This window comes from Aulonocara stuartgranti (genome assembly GCF_965226115.1).
Source record: "Aulonocara stuartgranti genome assembly, chromosome: 19".
Lineage (NCBI taxonomy): Eukaryota > Metazoa > Chordata > Actinopteri > Cichliformes > Cichlidae > Aulonocara > Aulonocara stuartgranti.
The window spans coordinates 5434325-5445762 of NC_138955.1; the positions used below are offsets into that span (position 1 = coordinate 5434325).

At 41.4% G+C, this 11438-nt stretch overlaps 1 protein-coding gene across 1 annotated transcript; it reads right to left on the reverse strand.

The window, feature by feature from the left end:
• Nucleotides 1-215: 215 nt before the first annotated feature.
• selenon (selenoprotein N) lies at nucleotides 216-7528 on the reverse strand. The gene is made up of 12 exons (XM_082516673.1): nucleotides 7106-7528; nucleotides 6297-6414; nucleotides 4555-4685; nucleotides 4020-4232; nucleotides 3797-3921; nucleotides 3140-3277; nucleotides 2957-3038; nucleotides 2465-2653; nucleotides 2282-2387; nucleotides 1839-1951; nucleotides 1614-1715; nucleotides 216-1200 (listed from the first exon to the last, which is right to left on the reverse strand). Exons 1-12 carry the CDS (start codon nucleotides 7292-7294, stop codon nucleotides 1033-1035), a joined length of 1674 nt encoding a protein of 557 aa, XP_082372799.1. The 5' UTR covers nucleotides 7295-7528; the 3' UTR covers nucleotides 216-1032.
• Nucleotides 7529-11438: the final 3910 nt, after the last annotated feature.

Consider the following 11438-nt stretch of genomic DNA (forward strand, 5'->3'; position numbering starts at 1 on the left):
GAAAATCAAACGGCACTGCTAGTTACAGAAGAATATTGGGGGAGTTTTCTCTCTAAAGGCTCCAAGCAGCAAGATATTTCACATGGGTGTGTGTGTGTGAGATCATTGGGCTCTTCTGTTCTGAAATTAGGACTTGAAGATGCCAACTGTTCTGTTTATACGATGGGAAGAGAGACAGAGAAATTATTTGCTCCTCACTAAAGAAACAATCCAACTGTTTTTCACCCTGATTTACACAGATATGAGCCATAATAGGAAAGCAGCCTAACAAATTCATCTGCTTACACAGTAAAAGAGAAGTTCTTTGGTGTGGTCATATCGTTCTGTGAATAGATTGTAACATTTGGTTTTAAACACAAGCTATATGGGAAAACGTCTGATTCATTCATTTTACGTTCTCCAGTCCAGTTTCTAAGTTCCTCTTCATGCCTTTGTCCCGAGTCAGAGAAGGGTGTTTCCCTCCAGCAGCCTCAACAAGAACATCAGGCGTTACCCAGCTCGGGGAGAGCTTTCAGGCAAAGCCTTCACTAACTGCAGAAACACAGCTGGAGGAAACAACAACAGCAGCTCCGTCTCTGGGTACACTCAGCAGAGAAGCTCAGTTAGTCAATAAATACTGCACATGCAACACCACCACATAAAAGAAGAAATACTGAACACAATACTGGATGTAACGCACTAAAGAATGGTACTGACACTAATCTGGGACTTGGTAGGTCTCCATCTATATCTTATAGCTAAGTTATTCAGCAGCTACAAGGATAAAGAGCAAGTCTAAATGTGTGACATACTGTATTTGTTCCTGCTCAGCGTGGAAGGCCTTTGGATTTCTACTTGTCACAATACAAATACTATATAAAACTTCTTTTTTTTTTTTTAACCGAGAGAGTCATCCAAATAAATAGCAGCAAAGAGTACAGAAGGCAAAAATGTTTCCAGCTGCCAACACACACAGAAGAGGAACGCCACCAGATGCTTAGTAGGTTTTCCTAATCTTGGATCATTTGCCCAGTCTGGTTAAGCTCAAACACATTACTGTGCCAGGTACTCCTTGGCTTTCTCCAAGCCCTCTTTCAGAAAGCTGATATAAGTGGATGTGGAGGGATCTTCGAAGCCGCCAGAGAAGCTGAAAGTTGCTTCTTCCTCCTCGGGTTTCATGGCAGTTTGATCTAAGAAGAAGTTGGCATTGATGTGATGAACCTGAAACCACATAAAAGAGGATAAAAGGCTTTAGAGGCTTCTTTCTTCTTCGCATCTATACTTGGTCAGTCAGGGTTAATATGGCATTTTCAAAGTAAGACTTTCTGCAATAGCTGCTAATAAAACTGTAAATAACTTTCTATGTAGTACATTTTTGGCAGAGTCTTCCATATCTCTGCCAGTTTTATTATGCTTGGCTAGTGTGTGGGCACTTACAGGGATATGATGCATCCACTTAAGCTAATGTTACCGTATTTCATTTTTATTATTTCATTGCCATCAGCCTTACAGTTGACTGTGTCGTTTCACTGCTAATGCAACATGGAGAATGCAGATAGCCAACATTTATTATCCTAATATTCCCAATAGTGTGCTTTTGCCTATGATTTAATTCTATGAAAAATAATATTTACAATGGTTCCATTGGGCAGAGCCACCATCATCTCCACAGGAAAACTGTACTTTTCAAGGTGTAAGCGAGCCTTTTCACTCAACGCAGGGTTTTGCTCATCAGCCTGGGAAAACAGGAAGCAGGATATTTATTAAGTGGAAACACAGCTGTACTTAAAGTAAGAAGATAAGCACATTTTTCAGTAATTGCACAACTTTCTGGATTTTTCATCACTGTAGCTGCTTACCTGCAGGTTCTCCAGCTCTTTGACCAGAGACCAGCTGCTTATAAAGCTCTGGTTGAGGAGGGCGAGGACGGGCGAACTTTCCAGGACTGTCTCCCGGAGAGTTCGCCCCGAACCTATAAAAGCGTGGGGAGGAGACAAAGATACGGTGAACATATTAGGAACAAGGTAGAACTCCAAATAGGTGTAATGGTCGTCAAAGTTGGCAGACTGAATGAATTATAATTAACCAGCACAGGTATTAATAATGACATGAGTAACTGTCACAGATCCTTAATTAACATAATTAGTACATCATTAGTAACACCTGTATTTACCTGCCATTTCAGAAAATGGGCTTAAGTGCACTTTACAGTAATATTTAATTGGTAATGGTATGCCTTTAGAAAGCTAGCAGCTTAAATTTAATGACTGTGATGCACTTTTGAAGCATGACATTATCTCACCTCAGCATGACTGGTCATCTAAAGCTCCCCACAGCAGAATAGAGTGCACCAGCTTTTTCTCTGCTTGGGCTCGATCGAAAGCCTCTGAAAAAGGCAGGTAGGACACCTGGGAAGGAGCACAGTGTTACACCGACACTGTGTGCAATAACACAATCACCAACTTATTCGAACATAGAGAATTACCTTCTTAAAGGGATAGAAGGTGACCTCCACGCGGCGAGCAGCTTCCTCCTGACTGATCTCAGAGGTCCAGTGGATTTCCTCAAAGACAAACTGGATGGGCTCATTGCTGCTGTCACGCCGATCAATGATATTACCCTGCTCGTCAGTGATGACGGAGGGAGTGGACGGGCCCGCCGACTGGAGCTCTAACTGCAAACGCAAGTTCTCGTTAGACATAGTACACACGCTTTACATCAGACACTCTTGTGTGTCTTTTCTGAGGATCATCTTTTACATTCTGTGAAATTCCACACGTTCATAAGTATTTAATCCATATGTATTTTAAATTAAAGTCAAAACAGGCAGTTACCGTGACATTAATACTGTTTGATTGACTGGAAATCAAATAGATGTGACTTAACTTAAAGACTAAGTTAGGACAGTCAGCCAAAAACAATACTGATGTAGCTACACAGTGATGAGAACAGTTAGTGTTGAGATAAACAGCCATACCTGTGGCAGGTAACCAATGTCCACCTCCATATTGCTGCTCTCACTGGCTCCGTAGAGCCACTCCATGTCTACATTCAGAGACCTGTAACACAGCACAGGTGGCACCCAAACTTCACAACGATCCATCGATAGGGGAGTATATGAACACGTGTGACAGTTTGTGTGTGTATGAGAGGGATTTACCTGTTATTGGGGACATAAAGGTGGAAGAGGCGGACGTGAGAGGCGTCTTTAGAAAGGACAATATTGCCAGTGAACTGGCCTGGTGTGAACCAGAAGGGAAAATCTGGAATATCATTGAGCTGGAATTCTGCATGAATCCTGCAGGGGGTGAACAGAAGGAGTAAAAATTGAGAGCACGTAAGTCTCTGTCAGAAATCCCTACAAGAACTAACCAGGGAGTCGGGTCATAACATTTGCACGGTGTTTTGATTTTCGACCTTCACAAAGCTGTCAGAGGCTTTATTTTACTACAGCAGCATCACAAAGACTTCAAACCACAGGTGTCAAACTCAAGAATTAACAGAACCGGGCTCACTCTGTCTATGGTTTGTGGCTGTCATATGGAACTAAAGCTGGAAACTAAAAAGTCATGAATGAGCATAAAAACAAATAATTCCATCTTTTGCTTCCTTACGAACTAAAAGTGGAATTCATCCACACAGAATTCCTGTAAAACCTTTGACAGAATAATAAAGTGAACACAGTGACTCGTAATAAATTTAAAATTCACTGTGTGCTTTAGACATCAATCAGCACTAATGCATAATACACATATTTTGCAGTTTAATAGTTCAAACGTATTAAAAAACACCGCCATCCTCCTTACTCCCTCCTCACCTGACGATAATGTCATAATAGAAGTCGTTGCTGGCTCGGATGCAGGCGACTGCACCCTGCGGAGCAAAGCGGGTTTTGATGAAGGGCCGAGGGTGGAACATGCTCAACAAGGAGTGGATGAGTACCTGCACCAAGAGCCAAAGAACCATCAGCCACTATACAGTGCAATAATCGCATGTTACAATCTAACCATAGGCCAAACAGAGATGGATTTTTAGGCTACCTCTCTGCCCCTCGGTGTGGGAGGGTGATAACGGTTATTGGGCAGGTATCCAGTGAAAATGTTGAGCTCGCTGGGGATCACCCACCACGTGTCACCGACTTCTATCTTGTTCTTCGGGGGCAAGAACACCCTAAACTGGCTTGCAGAGAAGGACGAAGAAGGCACTGCTGGGCTCTTCCAAGACCGCAGCCCACTCAGAGAGCTGTGAGAAACCTGAAAGAGATGGAGGAAGGTAATTTTGGAAAGCACAAGCATTACAAATTCTCAGCAGTTTCATTCTGGATTCAATTCAAGGCTGCTTGCACCTTTTGAATGAGTTGCATTCACAAAGAGCTGAGTAAGACAGTCAGACAATGTACAAGCACATTTATCAACAATAACTGCATCAACATGCTATAATTTAGCCCCCTCTGGGATTTTCTGTGCTGTGATTTTGATTAAAGCAGTCCTCTGCAGACGCTGTAGAGCAGCGATGAGAAAGAGAACAATAAACCAGCAGCATAAAGGAAGCACGCAGAGTTTGGTATTGTCTTACTCCAAGGAAACCATCTTTGCTTTTTGTCATGGAGTCAAGCAGGAGAGGCTGCATTTTGGCTTCCAAGGTTAAAGTCTCCCCGTTGGGATCATGGATCGCTTCCTCCTCAAAATCCGCTGGGTTTGTAATCCCTGTAAGTAAACCAGAGTCAGTGTGAGGCTATACATTTGTGGTCACAAGTTTACATACACTCATGTATGAATGTGAGAGTGAATGAATAGTGGTATTGTAAAGCGCTTTGGGTGCCTTGAAAAGCGCTATATAAATCCAATCCATTATTATTATTATTATGTACGTGAATGTCATGATGATTTGGGGCATTTAATTTTTTCTTTGAACTGTTCTTTTTCAAGGATGGAACAAGTAGACATGCTTTATAGCTAAGTGGTGCCGAAGGTTCTGTAATGTCTTTAACCTTGAAGGCCAAGTCCAATTAACTTCTCCTTAGTGATCATAATTGACTACAGCTGGTAGTTTCTCTTAAAGATGTATGCTGCACAATCATTCCACCCTGAAAAAAAGAACTATTCAAACGAATCAGTAAAATCTGATTACTTTGAAATAGGGCTGCCACGATTAGTCGAATAGTCACGATTACGTTGACTATCAAAACCGTCGACGACTGATTTAATAGTCGACGCGTCGTTTGAAGCTTTGTAAGATCACAAAAGCCGCAGGAATAAGTAGTAGGATTTAAGAGTGTAATAACGGACTGAAACAGAAGATGGCAGCACTGCATGTACAAGGATGCCAGCTGCCGTTAAACCCCGAAGAAGAAGAAGCTGTGTCCCAGAATTCATAGCGCAGCCCAGCTCAGTTTCCAACAGTGGTGGCAGCTAGTTTTAATATTACTCTTATTATTCTTTCTGGGTCACAAAATAAACGTTTAACATATTTTCAGGCGAGAATGTAGCTGTGTAAACCTCAAATATCTGCTCAGTTTATCAGGACACCACATATTTTCAAAAGCGCTCCAACGTTTTCGGAGACGTCTGTTACCCACTAGCTCGATAGCTAGCCGGGGGCAAGGCTCACCCCATGAGAGCACCGGACTCCCGGCAAATCGTTTTCAAACCCACTGCTGTCTTTCGCTACTCAGGTTAAACATATATAATTCACTTAGATAACTTACAAATGTTATTGTTTGGCTTTTTTTTAGTATTTTATTTGTTCCTGAGTAAATCGGTTTGGCTGAGATTAAAGTTATAGTTTTTACACAGCTGAATAAATGTCAAGCAGACAACTGATTATCAGAAGTGTGAGATGCTCGAGAATATACTCCGGTGTCCTGTTATATTTTAGATAGCAAGGAGTTTATTAAACTTCACCGAAACAATCTGCAAATTTCATTAAAATGTAATAAACTATCATCTTGTCTTTATTTTTAGTTAGCACATACCTTACACACTTAAAGCTGTAAGCTAATGATAAGATAAGATAAGACCTTTATTAGTCCCACACGTGGGAAATTTGTTTTGATAGTTATATAAGAGCAGATGCATGCTGGTGCAATGAACTGTACGTTTTACGTCCAATGGATGCATGATCTAATTAGTCGACTAATCGCAAAAATAATCGGTGACTAGTCTACTATCAAAATAATCGTTTCTGGCAGCCCTACTTTGAAATTCATGCCTCATGAGTATATGTAAGCTTGTGACCACAAGGATAGGTAACAAAGGAGACTGAAGGAAAATGATTGGACAAAAGTGACAAGCACAAAGAAAGGTAACATGATGCACCTGTGAGCTTCTCTGCAATAGGTTTAAACTCCTCCGGACTGAGATAGAAGTCGTGGTCCGTGTCTAAAGAGGAGAAGAGAAAAAGCCCCTCGGCACCCAGTGTCCGAACACTCTCTTCCTATTGGAGGGACACATGCATTAGACTGATCTTCACGGTCAATTCATATGCTTTTTTTTAATGCAGCATAAAAAAATATTAGGACATTAAGACCCCATCACATGAAATGCAAATATTTTAAATTATTACAACTACAAAAACATTCGCTCAGATGTGTGACACATTTAAAGTAATGTGCTACATTATCCCAAATGACTGAGCATCCTGCCTGGATAAAGATCATCCCTGAGGAGGCAGATTCCTAGCATGCATTTCAGTCAAACCACCCTTTCTGAAGCAGACGCGTGCCTACCAGCGACCTTACAATGGAGGGAAGAGGGGGAGGGAGGTGCAAGAACAACTTGGAGACCCTCAGTAACCAAACAAGTCTGGATTTGGACAAGGGGGTGAGTTTTAGCAGCTGTGACAAAGACCCACCCCCCTATAATAAAACACTACGGGGGTGGAAAAACTGCAGATGTGGAGCTTTATGGTGACTGCGTGTCCGCTAAATAAATAATCGAAACACATCGGTTACAGAGAAAACTACTGCAAGATAACAGCAGAATGTCCCTGCGCTGATTTTAATGTAATCATGGGTCCTCAAAAGGACGAGAAGGTCACTGCAAAGTTTCTATTAACACAGCTAGACCCACCAAGTCGAGATCACTGTTAAACTGTGATATAACATAATTACAGATTTGGGTCTTACATGACGTTTGAGGAGCTGGGCATCTTGGTAGTACTTTATCCCAAAAGCGAACAGAGGAACAGCACAGACGACCACCCAAGTCCACATCCCCCTGTAGATCCAGGATCTCGAGCCCGGGCTCTGCTTCCCATTCTGCGGCGCAATCTTTTTCTCTTCCTCCGGGATTCTTTTATCTACGTCTGCGGCCATCCTCGACCTCCACCACAGCTATTTAGTCGAAGGCATGTTCGTCTTTCAGTGTAAACTTGCTCTTTTAAAAAGTGCGACGAGTCTAGCGGGACTTTTTCTGTCCCGCAGGAGAGGATCTCGCTTCTTCTCTGGCCGTTACCCCCGCTGGCAACAGCTGTGCAACGTTAGCTAGCAGCACAGATTTCTTATTTCCCACATCCAATCTCGAGCCATATGGATGCAGTTAAGGTGTCAAGCTAGCATGTAATTGGCACGGTAAAGCGGATGTATAGTGTTTTGGCGTTCAAAATAAAAGCGCGAGAGTGTCGTAATGTAGCAATTCTTTGATGATATTATGATCAACTTGTTTTGAATTCAAATTTTTTTTTTTTAGCAAAATGCCAAAGTTGTTGTTGGTTACTGGCAAAAAAGAAAAACTCAATTAAACTAAGCTAAGCGCTACGATTTATTTTGAAAGTAATAACCGGAAGTATAACTTTACAATCTTTCTACTGGGTACACTGGGGCACTAGCTGTATTTAAAGACGCAGGGTTGCATTGTTCACGCAACAATGCAACTGTTTTATAATGAGTTAAATTATAAATGTATCTGCCAAATGGCTCTGTCCAAAATTTAGATTTTACTTACCTTTATTTCATGTAAGTTAATCTAGAAGCAGAGGTTTAACATTTGTTTCTTTTTATCTTCTCTTTAATGGTTAGATTTGTCTGCAATAGAATTAAACACTCCATTAAAACTATCAAACCTTTACTTTGATGCTGTGTCATAAGCGTGTGCTAAGATGTAAGAAGCTTTTTGCTTAAAGTGAAAATCTCCGCTCTTACTTTTAAACAGAAAAATCAATTCATGTATCACTTAATTAATTGGGTTATCTTAAATGCATTGACGGTTTGTATTTATTTATCTGCTGCTTTGTAATATATACATTGCGGGGATAAGGGTCCTGTTCAAGAGCCAAGCTCAGCAGAGCTGGGGTTTGAACCTATAGCTATAGCTGATCTATGGACACCTCCTCACCTCAAAAGGTGGCATATGAGTTACGAAAATCCATGGGTTTATAAATGTAAATGTATTTATCATTGATGTACAATAGGCCCATTTAAAAGGTTACTCCCCCAAGCAAAAGGCACTAAAGTAGCCTTATCTCACACAGAATCCTCAACATTTTAGTGCAATATCAATTCAGTGCCACAGGATTACAGGCCTGTGGGACGTTGTGAAGACCCTGGAAAGACTTATCGTTGCCCAGCCCCGACCCAGTCAGGCCACATCAGAATCCCCTTGAGTTTGCTTGCCAGCCCCACCTCAGAGCTGAGGGCGCCATCATCTAACTGCTCATTCTTGTCTACGCCCATCTGGGCCAGCCGGTGAGACCTGTGAAGGTCATGTTTTTCAACTTTTCCAGTTCATTCAATACCATCAGGTCAACCCTTCTGAGTGATAAGCTGACAGTGATGCAGGTGGATGCATCTCTTGTGTCCTTGATTGTTGATTACCTTACAGGAAGACCACAATATGTGCGTCTTTAACATTGTGTGTCTAACAAGGTGATAAGCAACACAGGAGCACCTCCCCTTCCTCTTCACCATCTATATTACAGACTTCAGCCACTGCACAGAGACCTGCCATCTTCAGAAGTTTTCTGATGATTCTGCAGTGGTTGGATGCATCAATGAGGGTGATGAGATGGAGTACCGGGCTGTGGTTGACTCCTTTGTCACTTGGTGTGAGCAGAATCATCTCCAGCTCATCATCTATGTGTACACCATACCTTGGTGTACTCATAGAAAACACCAAACACCACTGCACTCTACAGTAAGGTCCAGAGTTGTCTCCATTTTCTGAAGCAGCTGAGGTCTTTCAATATCTGTTGCGCAATGCTCAGGAGTTTTACAAGTCTGTTGTGGCCAATGCCCTCCGCTACGCTGTTGCATGCTGGGGCAGCAGGTTGAAGGTTGCAGATGGCAACAGGCTCAGTAAACTGATCCACAAGGCCAGTGTTGTGGAGACGGAGCTGGACTCCCTTAGGGTGGTGTTGGAGAAGCGGATGTTGTCCAAGATAAGGACAATGCTGGACAATACCTTTGCACGCACTCCATGACCTGCTGGCCAGTCACAGGAGCACGTTCAGTGAGAGACTGAGATTACCCAAATGCACCACTGAATGACACAGGAAATCATTCCTGCCTGTACCTGTCTCTTTGTACAACTCCTCCATCTAATGCACAGTACACACTGCTATAGTTACACCCTTTTGCACATCCTCTACAGTAAAATAACAAAGACAAAGTTGTACAGGTTAGAGTAAAATGTTAATTATATATATTTGACCTCTGTAACATTTTTGATATGTATAAATGAGCTAATTCTTATACTTTTAAAAGTTTGTAATATATTGTATTATACAATTAGTGTAATCTGTTACTATTATTGTCTTGGAGCAACTGTAAACCACATAGTTTCCTTAGGGTTTATTAAAGTATTCTTATTCTGATGATAAACTCTGACTTTCGCATCTGGAGCCCAAAGGAGGACTAAAGAGCTACTTGTCTCTCTATGTGTGTCCATTACTCCTGAATGGCCAAGAACCTTACAGCGGTATATTCCAGTATTCTTTCTCTGGAACTTTATTTTGTGGTTTTTCTGTTGTTTTAAAAGGTACAGATTAAATGTCTTCAGTCTGTGTATCACAGTGTCCCTGAGAAAAATACTGAACCACAAACTGCCCTCAATACACGCACAGGTGTGTGTGACAAGATAAAACCACTGAAGTGCAAATATAAATGTGAACAGGTGAATGTGGGTTTTCATATACAGTCAGGTCAATAAGTATTGGACAGGTCAATATGTTGTTATGGTAGTTTTTCCTCTGTACACCGCCACAATGGATTTTACATCAAGTTAAGCTGTGATTAAAATGCAAACTTCCAGCTTTCATGTGAGGGATTGAACAAAAGTATTGCAGTAAATGCTTAGGAATTATAGCCAACTTTATACAATAATTGGACACCTGATATACCTGATTATTCTATTAAAAATGAATAAAAGACCTGCAGTTTATTCCAATTTTTCAACTTGCATTTGGTAGCTGGTCACTGGATTTCTCGATATGAGGCCCAGAGAAATTATCAGGGAGGCTATGATTAGCTGAAAAGCCAGAACAAACCTATCAGAGTGGGAGCTAAAACTTTAGGGTTGACCAACCTGGTACAGTTCTGCAGGGGGGAAAAAATGCAGCGACCAGCTCAGAAACGCAAAATGCCTGAAAAACCACACAAGACAAATACAGCGGAAGATCGCAGTTACTGCCTTGCTTCAGAATCCCCTTCACGACAGCTATTTAAGTCAAGAGCACTGTTGAGGAGGAAGGAATATCATTATGAAAGTCTACAATCAAAAGATGACTTCATGAATACAGGATTTACAATTAAGTGAAACCCACTGGTTACACTCAAGAACAGGAAGACCAGATTAGGCTGCAAAGGAAAAAAAATTGTCGGAAAGATGAAACCAGTGAGATAAAAGTATGGAGAAAGATCTACACTAAACCACATTATTTTTCAAACATGGTAGAGACAATGTTTCGGCATGGGCATGTATGGCTGACAGTGGAAGTGTCTGCTGATAGAAGTAGCAGAATGAATTGTGAAGTGTACAAGGCTATACTATCCGCTCAGATTCAGCCAAATACTGCAAAACTGATCAAAGCTTCACAGATTCACAGTAAACGGATTCTTGCTCAACGCATACTTCAAAAGCAACCCAAGCGTTTCTCAAGACAAACATATGGGATATTTTTCAATCCGTCACCTGATTTCAACCTAACAGATTAGCTTTTCGGTAATTAAATTCAAAACTGAATGAAGAGACTCACAAACAAACAGCTGAAGGTGGCTACAGCACTGGTAACGCTCATGGACTGTAGATTTCACACAGCCATCGAGTGCCAAGAATTTCCACTGAAGCATTAAAAATACTCCTGATATTTAAAATTATGATAGTTTGCTCAGTTACTACGCCACTGAAAATAGGGGACTACGTGTGAAACCCAGTGCCTCCAACTAAAGCACAAGCACTCCAACTGTGTCATTCCCAATCCTTGTGACCTGTAAAATGAGACATGATGATATGATCTCTGTGCAG